General features: G+C 42.4%; 1 protein-coding gene across 4 annotated transcripts in view; it reads left to right on the forward strand.

The window, feature by feature from the left end:
* LOC101174782 (cadherin-18) overlaps window positions 1–24,742 on the forward strand; it is a 180,722-nt gene that overhangs the window by 80,824 nt on the left and 75,156 nt on the right. For 3 of the 4 annotated variants that reach the window (XM_004081197.5, XM_023950139.2, XM_078938766.1), the window contains exon 2: window positions 16,756–17,299. In XM_004081197.5, the coding sequence (XP_004081245.1) occupies window positions 17,069–17,299 (231 nt within the window). In that variant the 5' untranslated portion in view covers window positions 16,756–17,068. Of the gene's footprint in view, window positions 1–16,755; window positions 17,300–24,742 lie in introns of those variants that run through there. The other variant, XM_078938767.1, reaches the window with a different exon arrangement.

Here is a 24,742-nt window from a genome sequence, read left to right on the forward strand (position 1 = left end):
CACAGGCGTCGGAGTGCATGAATACTTAATGCACTATTAGAGGGTGTTCATCCTATAGTTGGAGTGTTTGCTCAGAGACTTCCCTTTTTTAAATAGCTCTAAAAGATGAACTGTCATTATGTAACTACTCTGCATTGCTGCCTGCCTTTCTGGGGGCTGGTTTCTTCCGCTCACAGTCACTGGCTGGTGCACATCCTGTTTTTCTATAAGAAAATGTGTAACATTCAATTTTTACTACAGTCTTCTCCAGGCTTCATTTTACACATCTTTACTCTGCAGGTCATTTAGATCCATAGATGGACCTGGATGCTTTTTAAAAACTGTCTCAGGAATGACTGAAGGGAGCATGTTTCTGCAGAGGAAGATGTTTCCATGTCCTCCATTTCTGTGCAGAACTGCCCCGGCACTTCAAAGCCCTGAGATATGAACTTCAGTGGAATATGGAGTCGAACTCGAAAGCCACGTCGTTCCCTGACGGGGCGGAAAGGCGAGTCACGTCAGGTAGTTGTCAGTGTCACAGTGCAAAGAGAAACCCTGATGTGTGGCGTTGATAGAACATTAGTGTGCTCCACGGCTGCCAGAGCCGCTCAGCCGGCCCGCACATCGCCGGGACGTTAATTGGAACGATACATGATAGGGAGAATGAGAGGCAGGGGAGGGGTGATGGACAAGGCATCCATACTGATTTGCAGATTTGTGGTGGATGAGGGGGGGCCGCTGGGGGTTGTCTGCTAAAGTTAGGACGACAAATGGAATTTTAATGCCACAACACAGGGAGAGGGAAGAAAACCAGCAGAGAGTTTGATAAACAAGCGATGGATGACCCAAATATGCTGAAGACTCTTCTTTTTGTTCTCTCCTACATGACTAGGATTTTTGTGAGGAACTGAACTCATCCATATCAGGCAGCAGATGCAGAAGTTTTTGCATTTCTGACTTGAATTGAGATGCATTTATGCCGACCGTAGGAATGCTGTTGCCCTCCTGCATTCAGCCGGCAGTGACGGCACTCCAGTGGTTCCATTGTGGTTCATGCTCCATTTCATTGTGTGGTGTGTAATCAGATTCTCTTCAAATGGTTTCCTGAATCGGGACTGAACCATTCACTTCCAAACCCACCCCCCCTCCTCCCTCACTGAGCTGCTGCCAAACCGTCAGATCCCGCTCCAAAGTGTCAAACCGCTTCTCGTTTACAAAAATGAATCTGAGAGAGCAATTAGAACAAAAATACAAACCTGAACTCTGAGCCAAGAACCGGTTCTAAAGCTCCTGTAACCATCTGCAGAATTTCAAAGGTTTCTACGTCTTCAGTCAATCGGGCGTCGTCTGATTCTACATTTGTGGTCTAGTCTGCTTCTAGTCTAAAAAGATCTTTATTTTGAGCTGCAGGGAACAAATAAGGAAAATTCAAAACTTGTGAGGATTGTGCACATGGGTTTTGGTGATTGTGTCTCTGGTTTCCGTATCCCACCAGGTTCAGTCTGTCAATCATCCACAGCCGTCTTGATTTGTGGTAATGACCCCCAGTGCATTTAAGTCTCTGCTTTTCTGTTTTGAGTTTTCATGTTAACTGTTCTCTGTTGTTGCCTCCTAGTTTCTGCCATGTTTAAGTTTATTTCTTGAATGTTTAAGTTTCTGCCACCAAACCTGGTCTCCTGGTTTTTGGTCTTGTGAAGAATCAAACTCATGAACATTACAGACTTTCTTATGTTTAAAGAACCTGTAAATTGTCGGAAGAAAGCCCAACAAGTTCTAATTCCACTTCTATACTCATAATTCTATATCTTGTAAATAATCTGAAATATTTTCGTCTTTTGTGAGTTTACAAAGAATGTCTTTACTATATTCATTAAAGCTCTAGTAACTGATCCGTATTTAGTACAACAGACTTAACTGCTGTATTGAAAAGGAAAGAAAGATGCTAGAATTTGTCAAAATACTTGAAATCTACCAATCTGGGAAGAAGATACCTTTGGTCAATAAATGCTAGATCATATAGATTAAGTGGAAACCATTCATTTTGTGCATTTTTTGGAGCAGCTCTCAGGAATAAGCAGTCGACTGTTCCACTTCACAGACTAATCTTTCTGCTGTTGTCTTTGCTGTTGGTGTCAGCAGCTTGTCCTTTATTTGGATGATGACTTTGCATATTTACCTACCCCCCCATTCCATGGATCTCTGCAGGCTCTTGAAAACCGGTACAGTGAACATCTGTGAAATCCCCAAATCTCTCACACTCCATCCACTCATGGGAATCCACCTGGCAGCCGAAAAGCAAGATTTTCTGAGTGTGAACGCTGATGGGAATAAGCTCCGCCTCACTCTGTGGGTGAGAACACAAAGGCTGTCGTGTTGTAAAATCCACCTTCTGCTCTTGTTTTAGCACACGAGGAGCAAACTCTGTCAAAGCCCAGAAGGTTCCGTCTGAATTTAGACCCGCAAACATGAGAAGTGCTGCAGGTGACAGAATGCTCAGTCCAGCGTGTCTTTTATCCTCTTTGTTTGGCTGATGCTGACCTGAAAAACCAACTTCCAGTGTGACATGGGCCACGCGTGTTTTCATTGATCAGTGGAGTACACAAGGCCGTGTCTTTCAGATCATCTCTTCTACGTCTTCTACTCTTCTGCTTTTACAGCTGAATTCAAAGCTTCACCTAGACTTCTTTAAACAATATGAATAAAAAAAACAGCCTTCAGTTTCACAGAGGAGAGGTGACTGAAAAATGTCAGCTTTTACGGGGCTTGATTATGGTTTTTCATGGAATATCAGTTGGCCCCGGAGCACAGCGGTCCTCGTCTGTGTTTTTGTTTTATTTTCTAGCAGCTCTGGGCTTATAAAAGTTATTTTCAGCTTTCAGAAATTGTAAATTGAATCCTCCTATAACGTGTAATTTAGCGCTAACAGCGGCTCTCTGACGGTTCATTCACACCTTTCCTGTCTGAACCGCAGTTTGGGTTTGTCAGAAAAGGATTTGGGTAGACTCTAAAGCTTGTCTTAACGGTGGATTGTCTGAAAATGTGAATCTCAAATGACCTGAAAGTAAAGTCTGGTGGGACTCACTGCAGTGTAAAAGTAGACAGACTATTAGGGAAACCACAGAGGGACAGTAAAGCTACACCAAAAGGAAGGAACACAAGCGGCATGGATCTAAAGAAAAACAGTCCACAGCTGAGTTCAAGGATGTGTGAGTCAAGAAAAACTGGGAAAACATCTTGTTGTAGGACACTGAGTTCTTATTGGGATGTGGGGAAGAGGACACTACTGTATATGACAGCGCAGTGAAAAGACCACTGAGCTGGCTATCGTCTTCTTTATTATATTATTATTACAGGTCAGTGCTCCCAACATAAAAAAAGCTTGTTCAGGTGGTTTGGTCCTAATTCAGAAGCAGAGTGCTAAAGCAGACTCATCCACATCAACACCATTTAGCGATCTTCTCTGAGTGGAATCACGTCCCCACATGGTAGGACTTAATGTCCTCTGAATGATCCAGAGGAGTTTTCTGCTGCTGTTTTTAGCACACATGAGGAGCAAACTCTGTCAAACCCCAGAAGAGGAACAGAAGACTCCCTCCAGAGTCGACAGAAGACTATCTGAGGACACAGCAAGACCAGGTGAAGTGGGTGGTTGATGGCTTTTTACCAACAGCTGTATGAGGTGGAGAAAAGGTCTTTCTGTCACCTTCACTAAACCTCACATATGCATCTTCAGGCTTTGTGACAGCTTAACCTAATAATGTCAAATTAGAAAGATCAGAACACAAACAATCTAAAGGAGAGAAAAGCAGGAGCTTAGCTGAAAAATGGCTAAATGAAACTAAAGGTTGAGGCTCAAGTTCACCAGATGCTCCAGCTGAAGTTTAAAGGGTCTGTATCATGCTGTCCTAAGCCTATCAGAGTAAACTATATCCATATGTGTTATAATAATATAATAATAATACCACTTTGAGATTGTCTATAGTGAGGAATGGACATTATAATGCACTTAAAAGCTTAAAAAGTGGATTTTGCATGATATAAACCCTTTAATGAATTGTCAGAACCTACTTGTCTCCTAATTGGTTTTTGTTTTTTTTTGGTATTTGCCAAGAAAATGTCAGACAATATACAGATGGTAGTTGGTTTATGACATGTTTTAATAATAGTATTATAAATCATATCCGGTGTTGAAATAATATGTCAGACTTAATTCTTTTGTGTTTTTTTTGCGATGTTGATGGCGTATACTTTTACTTACTTACTTACGGTAAATGGTAAATGGCGTATACTTATGTAGCGCTTTCTACCTTCGTACGAAGGCCCAAAGCGCTTTACAGTCACAGTCCCATTCACCCATCATGCACACACACATTCACACACTGATGGCGGCTCCGCTGCCGAACACTGGCGCCAACCTCCCACCAGAGGCAAGGTGGGGTTCAGTGTCTTGCCCAAGGACACTTCGACACATGGGCGTGCAAGGCGGGAATCGAACCTGCAATCTTACGATCATGGGTCGACCGCCCTACCGCTGCAGCGGATGATGCTGCATGTGTCAACAGTTCTTTTTTTCCGTTACAGGATGTCTGTCGTGTGATTTTTGTAGAAAAAATCAACGTTAAGACGATTCATTTTTAGCATTTCCACCCACCTACTTCATTTACTTCTCTGCGTTCAGCCCATCCTGGTTACAGGGGCCTGGAAGTCTAAGGACTCTGTTAATTTGTCTTGCATCGTAGAACGCTTCACTGTATGAAAAGGTTTCATAGATAAAAATTAAATTAACGTGATTTTATTTATAACTGCTTCTCCATGTTTTCATGGCGACTCTGCCGACCACCTTTACTGACTGGCTCCATGCAGCACATGTTCTAACATCTGCACTACTAAAGGCAGTGGTGTAGCAGAAGGAAGGGGGCTCACAGGAGTTTCACCCCATGGATTAGCTCAGGTGGTGGCCAGGTGAGTCGGCGATTACTGGAGAAATGTCAGTGTGTGATGCTTTCTGGGCTTTGGAGACTCACTGGAAGCCTAAATACCGCCGTTTGCTGTGACAGTGTCGAGCGCTAACACATATTTCTATAAATAAGTGTGTCTCACAAGAACATCTTTTCATTCCATTCCAGGCACTAAAAGAACAACTGGGCCTGCAGAGACTGTGTTTGCACAAGCAGCAAGGATAATTGAAACACACCGTAACAAAGTATTGATCTATAACTTGAGCAATAAAAGAAAATCCATACCAGGATCATCTGTCACTGACCTCATTAATAAACACCTGAACTGTTTTTTCCCAGCATCCAAGTCTTAATCAGGTACTTTTATAAATGAACTGTTTTTGAAACAACTGAAATGGTATTGATAAAGGGTGGGCTAAACAATGACGCAGCAAAAAGGTCCCTGGTTCAAGTCCCGGCTGGGGGACCTGAACTAGAACAACAATGGGGGACCTTTCTGTGTGGAGTTAGCATGTTCTCCCCAACCCATGTGTGGGTTTTTCTCTGGCTTTCTCCCACCATCCGAAAACATGCTTCATGGGTTCATTGGTTACTCTAAATTGTCCCTAGGTGTGAATGGGTGTGGCCCCCCCAAGCCAGCCACTCATGGGCAGCCCTGTGACCCAGAAAGCCACAAAACAGATTTTGAAAGTGGAAGGATGGATGATGAGGGCTGTAAAGTTGAGTTTTTGTCCCTGGGTTCTTCAGGACAGAATGAGATGCTCCTAATGACTGAGTTTGGAGGGAAGCTCCATGTCCTGGAAGTGATTGAATCATTGAAAGTATGGTTTGGACAACTGGTCAACATGTCTTCTGTTTTAGGAATGTCTCCATGAGAAGAGAAAAATCCAGGACTTGTTTTATGTTCTTGGAACACCTCAACATTCATTTGGATGAGCTCGGGAAAATGGTTTAGCAACAGACAATCTGAAGAACTCAAACTGCAAACTTGTCTTTAAGTAGCGGTTGTTCATTTGGTAGAAGATGGACATTTAGGTTAAAATCTAAAGACCCACTAAGGAAAATCCTGTTTTTAGTGTTTTTAACGTTATATTAAAACTGCATTTCTAATATTTCGTTATTCAAATTGTGAATCAGGAACAGACAAAAAAATATTGCATTTATGACGTAGAAAATACACTGGGCGGGGCCACAAGCTTTCTGATTATCCACTGTCAGACAAATAGATCCATGAACGTCTTTGTTTTCCTCACCTGAGCTGGAATCTGGATCAGAACTGGACAGCTGGATAGATCTGATGTTGCTGCTATTTTTGTTAGGTTGAGGGTGTGAGGGGCTGTAAGCTAGCAGGAGAGGGTTTGGGCTTAAGTCCCGCCTTCAACTCAGAGGTGGATTTCTGATGAACTCCAGTTGCTCTGCAGAAGCTATGTCTTAAAAAACACCAGGTTTTTGGCTAAAATGCTTTGAAAACAGATCTGAAGATGATCAAAGTGGGACTAAAAGGTACTGAAAATCGGTTGGACGTTCAGATCCTAATGCTGCTTTCACACCGAATGTGATTTGCGTTTGCCATCTTGCCACGGCTGTCCACAAACATGTTCATTAACTCAAAGCTCCTGATGGGTGTGGCCAATGCGACCAATGCTTTCCACCTGATTTTTACATGGGGCAGCGTCTTTCTACATCTCATTCCAATGTATGGAAGACACAGACGATGTTCAGAGATCAGGTGGATTTATTGTGAAGAGTTCTACAAACACATGGGTAATCCTGTGTCCATGTCTGGGTTCTAGACATCATTCAGGGACTCTCCCAGTACAGTGAGCTTCACCGTCTACTGTAGGAACTGCGTCTGAATGATGGACGCTTCCTGTGACCCAGTTTGATGTCTGTATATTGACTAACGTTGAAACTAGACGCCTCTGCCACCAATCGCTATGGGTGTAAACGCAGCTTCACAGATGGTCATATACTGATTGACATTATGTGTTTTTTGTTTCGTCTTGTGAATGTGTACTTTCTGTTTCCTGTCACTACAGGTTTGAGTTGAATTTCTCTGAATATCTCAGTTGTGCTGCAGTTCTGCCTTCAGCAGGGATCAGGGCTTTTCTAATGGAACGTCATCTGAATGCTGTGCAGCAGAACTGCACTGTTTGGATGGAGACGGTGCGACTTGGAAAAAGGGGGATCGTTTCCTGTTCTCTGCAGTGGCCAGCAGATGGATGCTGTCTGCTTCATCCTGGCGCTCCTGCTGTACGATGAAAGCTGGAGAATCCAGCCATTAAACACACAACAGATGGAGCATTTTTCATCTTTTCCCCAGCTCTCATTAAGCAGCCCAACAACATATAGTGGGGTGGAGGAGTGCAGGCATGTTTTCTACATTGACACCTAGAAAAAGAGAAACACTGAAAGATCCGGATTGTGTAAGTTGGCACATAAGCATGAGAGACTTCCTGCTGTCATATTGCTGGCCTTTGCGTTGTTGAGTTGTGGTGAGTCAAAGTAATGAAAGCTGCAGGGTTAGGACAGATGGTATTTGGAGTCTAGTGTACCGGAAAGACAAGTTACTGTTGACTTTGGGAGAGATGGAGGGAGGCGGTGACTGACACACCATCTCCCCCTCATGACTCACTGGGAGTCATTACTGCAATGGGCCTAATTACCTTGAAGCCTAATCTGTTTTTAAAAACCTGCTGCTTTTTTGTTTTTAATTGCGCACAACTGTCAGGAAAGGACTGCAAACCGGTTCTGTTGGATGTGCATAAGCAAAGCAAGAAGGGCAGAAGTGATCAAATATGGAGGTGATCATAGCCTCACACTGTGTCTTTATTTACCAGTGTAGCCTTAGCTGCAGCGGACCAATCAGAATGTGGTTCTCGTTAGTTTCTTCCTCATGTTTACTAGTCAGATTTCAGTTGGACGGAAACCTTTTTTTGTCTAAATGTAAAATCACTCCCAGGCTCATTAAATTAGCTAAGAAAGTAGATGGCACTGATTTTCAATCTTCAGATCCTGCTCAGGTAGCAGATGGGTCCAGGGAATTCATATTCATCAAGGAAACTCGAGATTATTAGATGATCTCCGTGTTGTTGTTGTTTGCTGACTGCTTGGTTATATAATGGAATTTAAGTTATAATAAGTGTACGACTCAGACTTTTACGATGGGAAAATATCATATTTTCCTTCTGAAAAACTATAATTGAAATGTGTTGCGATGCTTACAGAATCAATTCTCTTTAAGTTGTAGGAAATTAGCCCTTTTTTGTTTCACTGGAGGTTTCTGTGGTTCCGATGTTGTTGGTGGTAAATTACCTTTTATAAATTCAAGTGTAGGTGGATTTAGCCTTATTAAATTTAATATTTGAGTTCTTTGGTTGAATCCATACATATGAGTATAATGTGATTCAGTCTAGAATGGGACATTTCGAGCCTCCAAACCAAGATTTGGTAAATTTGCCGCATTGGTAACAGAATTTAAAAATGTAAATATGGGACATAAAGGTGGTATTAACTGTAGTAAATGAGTTTAAAGGAATTTGAACTGAATAAAATAGATATATGGCAATGAATATTTGTTTAAATATACCCCATCCAACTACTATATTTAGGTTAATGCAAGAGTTTAATCATGTCCTTTAAACCACATTGAAATGAAGTTCAGCTTTATATGTGTCTAAAATACAATATAATGGTTGTGTGAAGGTGGGATTAAAAAAAGACGTTTTGTGGCAAAAACTACATTTAATTCTAATCTGTGAAGCAGATAATCTGTTCCTTTTGTGTCCACTGAAATGTGTACAAAAAATGAAAAGCCTGGTTAGAACTGCAAGAGGTTGTATAATTTATTTCATCTTTGGAGCATTTTAGTGAAAAAAATAAAACCCCACTTCAAAATGAAAATAAATCACATTGCTGTAAATCAAGCTGCTGCAGATCGAAAATGCATCCCATAATTTGAGAAGAAGAAATCTAAAGTTAAATACTTAAATTATGCTAAATGAGAATAATTCTTTGTGACAATACGGAGATGTGGAAGGGAATATTACTGCACCCAGAGGTTGACTTATTGTGAAAACCTTCCAAACTCTAGACTGCCTTGACTTGAACCAATGACTGAGACCTGGACTGAGTGACCCCTCCCCCTGGCGTTCCAAACGGGAAGTACCTGCCGGCTCCAAGAAGCCAAAACCTCATAAACTTCTAAAGAGAAATAAACAGCTGTTCCTCTGTCATTCTATTGGTCAGAAGAGAATAGAATAGAATAGACTACTTAAAGGTGGGGTTAACTATTTCTGCAGGGACATCATTTATCGCCACCTCAACTCTCTACTGAAAACATTGGTGGGGGCGATGGATCCCATTGAAGCTTCAATGTGGAAACCTGGTTGCTTTGGTGCACATAAAGCCATAGATTGATTTCTCCGGCAATCACATTTCTTTCAAGTTCTTTAAGCACACAGGTCCCCATCTTCATTGATCAGCAGATGACCAATAAGGAACCACAGACTGCTTGAGGGTTTCCATCATTCTGCAGCATTCATTAACCCTTGTGCTATCTTAGATGACCCCCCCCCTTACATTGACGTGTTCTCCCTACCATGACAAAGGTGGATAAAGGTGGAAAGATTTCATGTAATCCATGGACACCAGTGAAGATCACAAATCATTGAAGAAAAAAGGTTCAGACAACTGTCTAGTGGGTCTAGATGACCCTACTCCCAACGTTAAAGTGCCTAGGATAGAACAAGGGTTACATGATGAGTTTTCTCAATAGGTGGAGTCTATTCGTCAGTTCAACCAGTGGAAAGCTGTTAAGATGGCGTGGTTGTTTTGGACGCCAACACTAAGCGCCGGTCTCCTGTCCGGCTCGGACATCTGCTTAGCAAAGGTCCTGTGAAGTCTTGGGCTTATGCCATCCCACCCGGCTACTTTTATCTGGTTGACTTTCTCCATCTTTTTCTCACCTGGCTTATTGCCACAGTTACAGGTTGGAGCCTCATTTCCTCCGTGGGGATGGGTGTTGGGGGGTGGTAGAGGGTCTCAGATATAGGGGTTGATAGTGAGGTGTGAACTGACAGACTGCTAAGTTGCAAAGCCTGAGGTGGTGTTAAAATAGTCAGCATGAAGTTGGGAGCTAAAGCAAATGAACATTTATATAACAGCTCATATGTTCCTGTCATGCTGCCCCAGTGCTTTTGTGTTGAAACCAATGATTATGTTCATGACCTTCCAGACCCTCCAGATGTTGTTTTGCTGGAGATTATCTTTTTTCCTTCCTCTGTCTCACTCAGTATGAACTTCCTCTGGTTTAGTATCTTTCCGCCGGCTGCTCACCTCAGATTTGTTCTTCAAAAGGAGTCTTTGCTGGGACTACTGAATCCACACAGAAAGTAAAATAAACAGGCTGTATTGTTTTCATGGGGTTGGCAGAGAACATTTCAAAGCAGTCCTGTAGGCCTTCAGAGGGTTCCTCACCGTGCTGGTGGACATGGTTGTCTCTTGAACACATCATTGGACTAGTCAGCCTAAGATAATTGTGTCTGGACAAACAACTAAGGACAAGGCAGGTCACTTTTAAAGATATTAGTGAGGGGGAACACAGGTGAGATGAATGAGCTTGATTATAGCTGATGAGTACAGCAGGTGCACGTGACAGTGTCATATTTGCATGTCTGGTCCTTTGGTCATGATACTCTGGTGTCATGGATGTGATTGTGAGTTTTCAGAAATTTCTTTTTCCAGTTTGTTGATTTGCTTACATTCAGGGAAAATCCGATCCGGTTGCTGGTCAGCCGAGACGTGTCTAATTCCAGGTACGACCTGACACACTGGAAGCCGTCCGCTTGTTGATTGGTTCACGCTTGATGAGTGCTAATTCTAGGTGTGAAAGGAGCCTTCATTAACCAGCTGATGAGCTAAAAAAAGAGTTGTGTATATAAGTGAAGGTGGAGGAGATGCAATCCAGCCATTAAGGCAGTTCAGCTTTAATTCCTATGTGTTAAAGTAACACGAGTCACCGCGGTCTGGTGGCTAAACATCGGCATAACTGCCGTCTTCTAACAGCTAATTTATCCTCCTGTTATGTTTATGCAGAACATTTGGAGGATTGCTTCACTACTGAAGCTGATTTTGATCACCAACACTGAACTGCAGCTGCAGACTCTCCTTTAAAAAAGCTAAAGGAACAGATACAAATGTTTTTTTTAATAAAGTCACTGTTGGTTCTGTGACCAGATCAAGGTTAGCTTTTGTAGAGGAACATTAAATGGATTATATCCTAAACAGATTTCTCCTATCTTGCAGAAAGACCAAACCAATTTGCTACACAACAAAGAAAAACCAATAAAGAAAAACAATGTTTGCTTATGCATTACGATAAGCTTTGATCAGGACTATTACTGTGATCCAGCCACAGAAAATGTCTGCCTCTCATGAAAAAAAGCCCCTTTTATCTTGTCAAATGATCAAATGCTTAAACAGGGAACCTAAAGGAACCTGCCTCAAAGCACAGGATACAATCTTTTTATGGCATGTCTAGTGTTTGGACTTTGATAGAAATATATCCACAAGATCAGCTGAATATATATGTTGTTCCAGCAAATCCTCCTTTACCCACAGGAGGAAAAAAATAAACAAATGTTGTAATATTTCTTTTGTCTAGACTCTGTTTCATCTTTTTTCTCGGGTTTTTGGTTGCAGACGAGTTGAAAAGAGAATTCCTGATCTTTATATGAAGGATTTATTTCCAACGATTTTCCAGTTTGACGTATAGATCACGCCACGTTTGTGGTGAGAGGCTTTCCACAGGAACAACAGGATCATTAAGTAAATCCACACTTGTGTCTTGAGAGTTTCATCTCAGTGCTGTGTACCTTTCTCCCTCTGTTTGAGGTTTACTTATAGCTGAGTGAAACCCGCTCCGTCTGCAGGCTGCTCACGGCTCCATAAACCGGTGGAAAATGTTTGCTGTGGTTTCTTCTGCGAGGAGGTGAAAAGTCAAGAGGCTCTTGGCCGTGGTCATCTGACGTGGTCGTCGTCTTGTTCTCAGTTCGGAGCAGTGATTTGTGTTGTGACCCGCCCCTCCTCTGTTTTCTGTTTGACATGGACGGGAAGCCAAAGCTGTGAAGTGGAATGCAGTGGACGAGCACTCAGCGGGGGGCTAAACATTGACTATCTGCAGCAGACGACCAGAGTTTGTTGTCCTCTCTCCCAGCCTCTCTGTTGTTTTCTGCTGCATTTTGTCCTCTGTTGCTCCCATTTTCCTTGATGTATCACGGAGGGATTCAGCTCCTGCTGCGTCATCAGCAGCTGTGATTGTGTGCATAAAATGCTGGCTCTGCTCCAGCTAAGGTCTTATTAAATTGTGGTTGTTTACATGACCAGTTGAGCCCCTGTAATTGAGTTTTTCTGCTGTATGAATAAAACAGCAGGCAGATATATGGCGTCTCAGGCGATAAACAGAAGTTGACCAAAGGTTCAACTGGGATGCTGGGAGCAGAATGACAGGAAGAGATCAGCTGGATGTCAGATAAAACTTTGGTGTGAATTTCTGCATCGTTTTCCTGAATGACGCCGCATGGACAGACGGACAAAAGGTAGTAAGTACTTTATGCAAATGTTGATGTCTCTCTGTGTGCAACAGGAATTTCACGATTCAGCTGCCAAACAATAATGCATCAATGATAATTGTTGGCATATGTCCCAGATTCACCCTTTTAGGACTAAAAAGCTAAATGCAATAAAGAAACAATGTTACAGAAAACGGCGGGATCTGAATTAAAGTTATCACTTCAAACGCTGGACCCGCATGGACATTTAGTCACCCTTATGGAACAAATGTTTTGTTCTAGTAATTCTTTTTCAACACTTTTGTGTCTGTCAGTCTGTCACATGGTACTCAAACCGCCAAGTTGACATGCTACACGTATGACGACGAGCATGCATACAGACGTCTGCGGGGTGGGAGGAGCTTTGTCAGCATTTCCCTCCATGGGAGCGTCCCAGAGTGGCAGCATCGTTGCTGGTTTGTGGTGTTTTCACATGAAACTTTTCTTTTGAATCCTTCATCAACTGTGGTGGAACGTCCTTCATAGGGTGAGGAAAAATACAGACAAATCTTTGCTTATCCGGATTGTTCAAATTCAAAAACAACTTTATTTATAAAGCACTTTTCCTGTGACAAAACAGCTCAAAGCTTTACTGAAAACAAATATATAATAATAGTCAAAACAGAGAAAAAGTAAAAGCCAATTAAAATGTAAGGAAATGTAAAAACTATTTAAAAGTAAAGAGAGCAAAAACGCGTTTAAAGTCTTTTTTTTTTTTTAAAAACCTCCACAGTGGATGAAGCCGTCACATCCTCAGGCAGGCCGTTCCACGGGCGTGGCCCACGGCGCTGGAATGTGGCCTCGTCTGTTGGTCATGTCAATGTAGCATGAGAACTTGGCGGTTTGAGTACCATGTGACAGACTGATGGACACACAAGTGTTGAAAAAATAATTACCAGAACAATCTGGGGGTTCTGTTTCTGTTCAGTTGTTTAATGTAGCCTAACAAGACAGTTTGGAGTAAATCTGAGTTTGCACTTTTGAAATAAAAGTTAGTTACCACATTTGTACCTCCTTAACCCTAACGAGTTCCAGCCTGCTTACTGAACATTACTGGTGTGAAGAAGCGGCTGCAGCTCCGTCTTTGGACACGCATCCTTTAGAACGGAAATAAAAGCATAAGCAACGTCCATCAAATCACTATATGAACGTGCATAATCACATAAATCCACAACACTAGAACTCATGTTTGCAGAGTAAAACAGCAAAAAGCAGCTGAAAAAGGAAAAATAGGTTACAAACTGAAAAGTAGCAACGTGTAACAGTGAGTCCGTTTTTCTGTCAAATGCGGCTGCTGGCCGAGGCTCCCGGGAGATTGAGATGAGTTATTTTCACACTCGAGGTGTAGGACACTTGGGACCAAGAAGCATGAAGCAGGCGCCTGGCAGCCTTTTAGAGCGAGCTCTCCGTGTCTTTGTGACATCCACCGACAGGGACGTGGCGGGTGGCGAACTAGGGGTGGGGCTTGTCTCTGCAGCCCTCCCTGTTTGGACAAGTAACTGCAGAGGGATTAAAGTTGTGCAGTGAGCATCCGTTTAAACTCCTGGCTTGGTAGCGCTACTCAGAGTGGACTTTGATGATAAAATGACCTCTTTTCTGCACATAGGGACGATACCACTAATAGTTTGGAGGCTCACACTCAAAAAGATCAAACGCGTTCTTGTTGCTTCTTTTTAAGTTAAGCTTTTCAACTGTCATAAATGTGTTTTACTATGTTTATTCCCTAAATTCTTGTGTTTTGTATGTCTTGTATCTTTGCATAAATAGATATGATCCTTTTAACCATTTTACCGTTTTAAAAGATGCTCAAAAACCATCCTCTAGCTGTCACTGCACACCCTCTTCTGCTAAACATGTATGTAATGTAGCAGGCATGTGCAGAGCTCTGCTCACATCAATAGCATCATCAGAAACGGTGAAAAATGATTTTCTTTGACACAGCCAGATGCTGTTGATTTTATGGCTCCCTGAAATGTATTTTATTTGGAATCAGCATGATAATCAGGCAATTAGGGAACTGATTGAAGAAAACCCTAGGAGGCCAAAGTGAAACCACTGGAAACGATCTTTTCATTCTGACTCATGAGGTGGTTCAGCTCCAGTAGGTTTTTTATGTCAGTGTTCTGTTGCTGTGTGACCTTAAATAAGAAAAAAACAGATTCGGTCCTAAAAAAGAAAACTGAAATACCTTTAAATAGGTCTTTCAGAAAAGCAGCTCCATTAGCATTCAGTGAGGCGTCAATGTCCTTTTCTCTGCCAGAGGAAAACAGCAGCCAAAGCTGGATTTGGGCGTAGCCGTGCGGATGAGAACCGCCTCCCAGATTACACATGATCAGAGTGCAGCTGATTATTTACCTTCCACTGCTTTAACCCTGGTCGATATGGAGCGGACTCCACCTCCCTCGGCTTTTACAACAACTGCCTCCAAGTCAGCCGAACTACAAACTGCCAGTTTTTCCAGCTGAGCTGCAGAATTTGCATGGAGGGAATTGAAGCAGGAAGATCAGTCAGGTCCTCCTCACATCAGCGGGTTTTCTTCCACATGGAAAATTGACGCTTTTCAGGAAATCTCAATAAATCTGCATTCTATAAGTAGAATTCATCTTTTATTTTGCTTTCCAAAATGTAGACTAAAGCAGGTTTTGAAGTCAGTCGGCTCCTATATACGATTAAATGTCATATCCATGTATTTATTCTGAATAATCCGCACAAAGCTGCTGTTCTGCTGAAGCACTTGAATGTTCGATTGACTCTCTTTATGAAGGAAGTGTTTCTGCATCCTCTCTTACTGTCAAAGCAAAAGTTTTCTCTCTTCTGTTGCTTTTTTTTCTCGGATTTCTCTCAGAAGTTCTTTTTCTAAGTAAGGAGACATTTTTATTTCCAGCCTGAAACCATCAGCTTATCCACACACCGGCGTGCCAGGCTCCACCTTCAAGCGTTGACTTTGAGATTATCCTGGATTTCTGTTGTAGTTAATCTATAAAAATGTATTTTTGTTTAAAAAACACCTGATGTGGATAAAGGCTAAAAAAGCAGGTTTGGAAAATGTCAAAGTCTTGTATTTTTTATGCTCTAGAATGCATCTGTTTCCTGATAAATCACAGATTTAACTGTAATGAAATGGTTCAAGTCCCGTCTATAGCTGTTGACAATGATGATGGAGGACAAAGATAAAGAAATGTAAGATTAAAATTGCATTTCTGAGTATTTCTTTATTCAAATTGTTCTGAATCAGGAGCAGATGGAAAAAATGCAGTTGGATAATGTTTGTAGCTGTGATGTAGGTGCTACAGTGGGCGGGGCCACACGTTCTCTTGATCTAAACTGTACGGCTGGATAGCTCTGATGTTGCTGCCATGTTTGTGCACCACTAATGTTAGGTAGGGGGGGTGGGGGCTGTAAGATAATACGAGATAGTGTCAACAGGTGGATGATGGGAAATCAGTGGAGGCTTACTCCTCGCCAACAGTCCCGCCCACAACTCAGGTGAATTTCGAGCTTTCCCTTAAGCATCTATTGCAAAAGTCCTGCAAGCCCCATTCTGTTTCATATTCTAAGTTCCCAAACATTTTCAGAATGATTTATAATAATGATAATAATAATACATTTAATTTAGACAGAAATACGGTTTACATTTTGAAAAAGTCTCAAAGCGGATCAATGGCTCCGATTTCTGTAAAAGGAGTTCCCCGGCCCACACTGATGTCACCATTCCAAGTTTTTAATGTTTGTATTTGTTCATTCATAATCTACCAGATTCCTGTTTACCGTAATCAGAGTAAATGTTTTCTAGCTGACATGCAGCTCTGCAGCTCTTTAGGCTGTTTCTGTTGCAAAACAACCAAATCAAAGCTTTTCCATCATTTCAAAGGATTTAAATCTGTTTTGTGGGATTCAAAGGACCAAGGTTGCCCTGTGATTCATCTGACCTCATTTGGTGGACTCACTCACCGAACAGCACCATGACCTTCAAGGTTTAGAAAAGCGCTTGAAAGCAACGTTTGTCCAATGACTTTTGTTGGATCTGTGTAATGACAAAAATGAACCAAGAATGTCTGCTGCCTTTTTTCTTTATCAAAGTCTGCCAGTGTGGAGTGTGCGCCTTCGTCTGGGTGGATTTATGACTGGCAATTTAATTGGAGGGAATTAAAGGATATTTATCCTCTAATATCCATCAAATTAATCTCTTTCCCTCCTCTCTCTTCTAGGACATGAGAATGGCTTCCAGGATTAACCTCTGCTCTTGGTAGAACGACCCACGAGTTCACATCTGTTTGAACAACATCTCACGGCCCAGGAAATCCCAGAATGTAAACGTGACCCCATTTTTCAACTCCCGGCTTTTGGCCATGAACCTGAAAGGACCTTCCTGGACTTCTCCTTCCATAGTTGGGATTTGATTCCCCTTTTGGCTCAGACCACTGCTCAGGTCTGCAGCAGTGGCTGTTGGTGGCAGCTGCTGCTGCGGTGGACCTCGCCCCCTTGGAACACAGGGATCCGTTTACAAAAGCAAGCACCGCCATGAGGATACCCATGACCTGCTGTCTTTGCCCATTTTTGGTCTGCCTCTGCTTCATCCAGAGATGCTATGGGGCCAGCCACCATGTCCCCACCAAAGTGCCCTCCAAGAACCAGACCAAACTGGCCAATGGGGAAACGGAGGTGCACCACAGGCCTAAGCGTGGCTGGATCTGGAACCAGTTCTTTGTTTTAGAAGAACACATGGGACCAGATGCACAGTATGTGGGAAAGGTAAGCTTTTCATTAAATTCCCTTTTTGTTTCTTTAAAAGAACGTCCTTTTTGACACGGTTGGACATTTTGTTTTGTATTTTTAAATGAAATGCAGAACCCCGTCTTCTGCAGATAAGTAAGGACATACTCTGATATTAGGATTCAGGTCTTATCCATAACAGTACGAGATGCCGTTCTAGCATTTCCAATATCTGGCTGTTCTTCCCTGAACCGCGCAAAAATGTTTTATTCTCAGTAATTAAGTAGTGCCTCTGAGCACATCTGCCACTCTGGGAAAGCAGCCATGCAGGAGTATTAAGTTTGAAAGTAAGAATAGCCCCGTGCATTAAGCCATCTTTTAACTCAAATATTCGATTCTCTCTTGCGTTAAGAGACAACCCGTATTTCATTTTGCATTGAGACTTGAACCACTGTGGTAGGAAATTGGACAGAGGTACAGTTGGGACCATGAAAAGAAGGGCACTCTTTATCAGTGAGGGGGTATCAGAATGGCTAATACCACTTCGAGTCCACAAAGAGTGTGTCTGGTGTTGTTTTTGTTTTGGCGGGGTTAGTTGTGAACCACTTCCTGGGACTTGCTGGTGACTTTCAGTTAGCTCCACAACCAGCCAGAGGGAGCTGGTTAAGTCCTCTGCCAGCAGATTGCCCCCCCCTTATCTCCTGAAATGTGACAATGTGTTTCTCCACTGCAGTGATCTTTATTCTCAGCACTCACCCACAGACTAATCCTCAACCGCACTTGGCGAAAGAGAATGACAAGACAGAATGCCTCTCTGGCTGCACACATGTCTGTATTTCAGGCGTCATTTGATGGGCGAATAAAAAAAGGAGCATAATATGCCAGGACAAAAGGCGAGGAAGAATGCAAACGTGACTTTTCACTCCAGGTTTCTGCTTATTGAACTGAAGTTTTAATCGTGAGGCTTTATTTACAGCTGGAACATGTTTTCCCTGGATTTTTGCTGCAATAAAGAGGCTTGAAAGCCCACTCTTCCAAAAAAACAATCTGCTGCACTGATGTGCCGCTGCGTCCTGAGTGAGAGCGACGCCCTAAATGCTCATTAAAAGCTGTCTGCACACAGATGTGTTTTCCTTTTGTACCAAAGTGTTCGGCGGCTTTGAAGTGGGCGTTTGTCGGCGTTAGTGGTCGTTCTGTGCAGCCAGGTCCGGTGGGGAGTTTTGTTGCATGCATGCATACGTGGATGCATGCATGCATGGAAGTGTTTGCAGCCAATGAGAGAAGAAGAAACATAAACAGCTAACCCTGGATGTTAATAAAGCACTAAGAAGCAATCTAAACATTACTGAGGAATTAATTTGACATGCATGTTTAAAGTGATGAGGTCTCCAGATGGCTAGCACAAAGCAACATTTAATTATGCGGGTTGGGACTAGTGTGTCCAGGAGACAGAATGACCCTTAATTAGACAGACGCAGCTGAGGAGGAGGATTAATGCACTCTGCATGTACTTCTCCTTATTGTGTTTTTTTCCCGTTTTCCTCTTCTTGTTGCCTGATTAAAAACTCAGGACATTAGTGAGCGGGAAATGAGCGGCTCCTCTGCCAAGTATTTCCAGATAATTGGTTCATCAGAAGATCTGCAGCATAAGACAGACACTTCATGATGAGACATGAGGAAGAAGAGACGTCGTATTCTACAGAAGTTCTGGCTGGTTTAACATAACGTATACGTATAACGTTTACTCAAACATACATAAAAACCACAGAGGAACTTCTTGGAACGAGTGAAGCGGCCAGTTTGTCAGGAAGGATGTTAATCCCTTTGAGGTATCCAATAATCCCCAGTGACACCTTTCTGGGGGGCTGACGCATTTGGGAAATGACAGCTTCATGCATGAGTGAGAAGCAAATGCTTGGTTGGGGACAGGGCTCGTCCAGATACGAGACAGGAGACAACCCATTCTCCCGCTGGGAGGTGTGAATGTCTTCATGTCACTCAGCTCATCGCGGTGCTTTGAAGTCATCAGACAGGTTAGAGATTGGATGGCAATTTTTAGAAACCCATTCAAATCCCCAAACCCTGAGTGTGCTGCAGTGAACCACCCTCTGTGACTTAGCTGAGGAATGGGGCGCGTCTATTAAACAACGGAAGTCGACCCCTGGTCAGAAAGCCTTGGGGTATCAGTGGGTGTCGTGCCGCGGCTAATATATGCAGTTCATAATCGGATGATTTGACAGAATGGGTGCTTCAGCCTCGACTAGGAGGAATAGCCCGCTGCTTATCCTGTGTTCATTTGTAGAGCAAAGTGGCATCTATGAAGAAAGGTGCTTAAATGTTTTATTCATGCATCTAAAAATGGATTCTGCGGTGACAGAATCAGGCAGCAGTCCTTTGTGTGTACAGTAAAAGCTCAACTGTGGGAAGTGAGAAAATAAATAAATAAAAAGAAACTTTCTACTTTCTTTTTGCTCAGACTCAGGAAAATGTGCAACAAGTTCCTGTAAAGTACAAATATTCTGCAACGTAAAATACTTTTTCCCTGCACTTAACTCTATGGTCTGTAATTATTGAAGTATTTCTACTTTGGTTTTGTCAATAAATGAAGTAACAATAAAACACACAAAAAACACACAAAATCCTAAAAATAGACAGGATTTAAAACAGGATCAGGAATATGCTAAATGGTAAAGAAGCTGAAGAGTATCATCTCATCCATCCTCAACCGACGGACTGCTTGTGAGGCCTTCAGCCTTTCTGACCTTCACGGTTTTTTTATTTTTCTAGTTTACTCCTATTTTCTCTTTAATGCACTGGAAGTTTATGCACTGTCTCTGCTAATCTATGCAGTCCAGAACAGTTCTGCCTAAAAGCCATAGAAGGTATTAATACATTAATCCTAATATGAAAAAAATAAAAATAACAATTAATCAAATGTAAAAACTTTCTGGCTCTTTTTGCTGCTGAACACCAGAAACTACAAAGAAGTGAGACAGAAAGTTCAAATTTAAATACTTACTCTGGAATATTCAGAGAAACTCTCAACTTCAAAACTCAAGAAAAACATTTTCACTCCAGAATTCTGGGAATATCAGATCAAATCCTATATCTTATCATGATTTTATGAATCCAATTTATTTTACTTAATTGACCAATTTAGAGGCCTTGAGGGTAGAGTGTCCACCCTGGCACTGTCAGGTCGTAGGTTCAAATCCAGTCCTGTTAATTCTGAAAATGGAACCTAATGCCTCCTGTTTGACACTCAGCATTAAAGGGTTGGATTGGGGGGGGGGTCAAACCACGAGGGTGGCTGTCTCTGCAGTTTACCCCTACCCCAGGGGAGGGGCCAGACACAGAGAACAATTTTCACACACCAGCTAATGGGACTTTATATGCCGTCTTTAGCCCATGCCGTATGAGCAAAGGTTAGCTTCCCAGGGCGCATTGAGCTTACTCCATCCTGGGTCCTTATGCAAGACCCTTCACCCTCTTTATCCACAAGGGGGCCAAGTCTGGGTCTTCCTGTGCCAGGGCCAGGATAAAATACAGGGTTGTGTCAGGAAGGACCCCCAACGTAAAGAATCTCTGCCAAACCGTCTTCATGGCTGTGGTGACCCATGAAGGGATGTGCTGAAAGGTGAACAAGTGTCATCATGTCATATTAGCCTCATTTCTTCTTGTTTGTGTTGTTGGCTTCAAAGCTTAAGAAAAATCTATTAGGAATAAGAGTTAAAGGCCTTTTATCTGAAGAACTGTTGACGCATCACTGTCCATTTTCTTCGTGTGTAAACATGACATGTGAAACCGTAAAGCCAACTTCTTCTTTTCTGTCTCATTACGCATTTAGGCAGGAATAAAGGGGGCGGAGCCACTACATTTGGTGTCAGAATTGTTTTCCAGGACTCTTAATAATCTCATTACCCCGCATCAAGATGGAAACCCCGCCTTGAAGAAGACAACATCATTCTTTTTCTCCCAGCAGATGTCAAAATAGAGGACAACCATTAGGGCGGCGCTGCCTTTTGCGCATCAGCCGTGTGCCTTCAGCACGCCGCTCATCGCCTCCTCTTGATGTATGGTCATTAGGCAGGCGTTCCATCATCAGGGTTGGCTGTGACTGTTACAAATCAATCAAGGAGAATGGGGTGCTCAGAGGAGTTGATTGGGAGGGAGCATGGCCAAAATGTGGTAATCAGACAATCAAGCACACCCACACAAAAAGTGATTAAGTCCTCTTGAGTGAAGTATAAGAGTCGACATTTAATCAAAAACAAACCCGCCCCCTCGTAAAGTATGAAGTCAGGATGCCGAATGTCGGCTCAGAATGAGACTGCCGTCCCTTCTCCATGGTTCCTCCGGCATGCTGGAGCTGATGGAAGACAGGCTTCACGCCCCGACTCTCACCTTCAACTCCCAATTAGCCATTAGCAAGGTTTTCTCTCAATATCAAAGCTTTGCAATTTTAATGAATCTTCCAGAAAGCACACAAAGAAAACGCCACGGTGTTCATCTAGCACTTTTCAGATTGCTGGAGGAGGAAAATCCCATCAAACCCGAGCACACGGTGACAGGGGAGCACGTGAGTGCAGACAGCAAGAAGGAGTTCATCAGGAAACATTCTGCAGGTTTAACTCCTGGAAGCTTTGACGTGAGCCCAGGATACCCCCCCCCCCCCCCCACACACACACACACACACACACATTTGCAGTGAGTTTTCCTGCTTCCACCTCATCTCGAATAAGTGGACGTATCCATGAGAGAGCAGCGGCAAACACAAAGCAGACAGACTCAGCAGTACATGCATTATGTGGATCTGCCGGGTGAATTTAGCCACATCACCACGAAAGACACGCACAACTCATGCAACCCAGCTACACACATACGTTGTCAGGATCTGCACAGAGAAAAGGACAAAGGCAGTGAAGACAAAGCCAGGTAAAAGAGATGAAGGTCAGGCTGCTTAGCAACTAATAATACACCAGGGTTGCACTCAGTCAAGTATATCCTCTCAAGTGCTGTGGAATTGGGAAGACGGTGTTACATGTCATGCACCTTGTTTCCAGAAAGCTGACACTTTCTTTGCTCCATTAAAGTTCTCAGCCAGACTTTTATTTTTTACTTTGCCAGAAGTGTGTGTGTGTGTGTGGGGGGGGGGGGGGGGTATGTCTGCTTATCTTGCAGCCACTTCTACATCTTTTGGCTGATTGGAGTAGAAGCAGGTGGCTACTCAGTTCTATATTTGCTCAGCAAACAAATTGGCAGGGAATGTAAGATTGGCATCACATTTATGTCTAAACTAATAATACATGCAGAAATGCTACATCTTCTTCTACCATTCTGATCTGCTTTCTGCTGTGGCAGATCCAAGGTTTTCATTGATGTCTGGAAGTGTAGTTGGACGTTATTCATTCAAATTAAAGCCCTTTTTTTCCAGAATTCTCTTGCAACAGATTCCTTTCGGTTTGCAAGAATGTCCAATATTGTGTGTTTTTCTTAAACACTAAAAGTATTAAGTTTGGAATGGTTGGAGCTCCAATACCTTTCCCCCCCACTCCTCTGATTTACTGACACATTTCTCTCAAAGGTGAAACCGCTCAATTCAGAAGCAATCTCCCAGCAGACGGCCACATCAGAGGAAAACAAACGTATCTGCAGCCAGGTGGACCAAATATGTTCTGTGCTCGCTCCAAAGGTGTTGGCATTAGCAGTAGACCAAAACCTGGTATGTTTAAAAAAAAAAAAAAAAGGTAATTCTGGATTTCAGACTTCATTTAACACATTTAGCATCCATTGAGCAGTTCATATTTGCTGCACGTGATTACATCCCTGACCCAGATCACAGCAGCATTATCAGACAGCACTATTTTTATCTCTGTTCCCAACGTCGGATGATAGATCTCTTAAACTCTTGCTTTATTCTCTGTGGGATTAACAGTCAACTCTGTCTAATGTTTGGCATCCTCACTTCTTGTGATTCTTCTTTTTTTTTAACAGCTGAAACTGTCGTAATTGTTCAATATGGGATGTTTTTCATTGGCAAAAGTTAACCTCTGAAAACTTCAGAGGAAATGTTTTGAGAATGAAACGCAGCAGTTTTTAGGCACTTGAGTATGCCAATGTAATCCTATTCAAATTTGGATTCATTTTGATAATCAAACAGCTCAGATGTCCTTACAGTCTATGTGGCAGAGTCAGCTCAAAATAGTTAGTTATGAACTAAAATGTGTTTAGCATCACAGAAACAAACCCCTGAATTTTCCATAAAAGGTGTCAGTGGTAGATTTGTGAAGCAGAGTCCACTTTTTACACCTCATTCAGCATCAGAGACATGATGTGGACACCTTTGTTTGTATCCGTGTTTATCATAAAAAACATTCCTTTATCAGGTTACCAGCTGAACATTTCTAACGTTACAGTTTACAGAGAATCGTCGCTCATCGAGGTGAGGTTAGCTAACACGTTTGTTTGTGAAATGTTAAAAAGATTTGAACAATTAACTTGTATAACATGCACAATAAAGCCAATTTGGAAAGAAGAAAAAAAACAACTTTAAGTCATTCATTTAATTAAACTGATCTTTATAAGTCTTATAGTCTATAAATGCATTTTATGGGTCCTCAGTTTTTGGAGGTTCTGACACGGCAAATGAATGGCTTTTGAGATGTGATTGTAAATGGCAGCTTTAGTTTCAGGCCAAGCGATTGCCAGCACCATCACAATGAGTCAAATTGCTGTTTAATGTTGCAGAAACAGTGATCTGGTGGTTTATTTCATATTTCCCCCCAGAATCTCCCTCTGAAATTATTGATTTTGACATCTGACAGGCATTAAGAGTCAAACTAGTTTGTTCTGCGTAGCAATTAGCCTGTGAACACAGAGGTACCCTCAAAGATGAACATCCAGATGCCTGGCAGCACAAACACAGCTTGTTGAGACAAGAAAAGTGAAGATGCTCTTTCATCTGGGCTGGTACAGGATGACAATTCTAGGGCCACTCTCTTTGAGCTCTGAGTGCCATTTGCTGTGTGGTTTTCCAGCCTCAGACTCTGCTGATTATTGTTAACGCCTCACAAATGCATTTCTAGCTGCCAGCTGCCAGCCACATGCCATTCATCTGGGCCACTAGTCTTTAATAAAGTCAGCCATACAGACAGAAGGATAAACACAATCCCCTGTTTTGATGCCCTGTGGATGAAATGGATTCTCAGAGTCTTTGTGGGGAGATGACAAAACAACATGCTTCCAGAGGTCATATATCACCTTCGTCAAGGAACGCTGGCATTCTCTCATCAGCCTGGGTGGCACTTCTGTTACTTTTGCTGTTATTTATTGTCTGTCTGTAGCCTACAGTCATTCCTGTAGTCAACACACATGCACACATGCATGTGCACACATACACATACATGCACATACAAACATAAACACACGTACATGCAGACTTAAGCATATGCATACACACACATGCACACACCTACACAAAAG

Source organism: Oryzias latipes, chromosome 20, assembly GCF_053564925.1.
Source record: "Oryzias latipes strain Hd-rR chromosome 20, Olatipes_Hd-rR_3.1".
In the NCBI taxonomy this organism is placed as follows: domain Eukaryota; kingdom Metazoa; phylum Chordata; class Actinopteri; order Beloniformes; family Adrianichthyidae; genus Oryzias; species Oryzias latipes.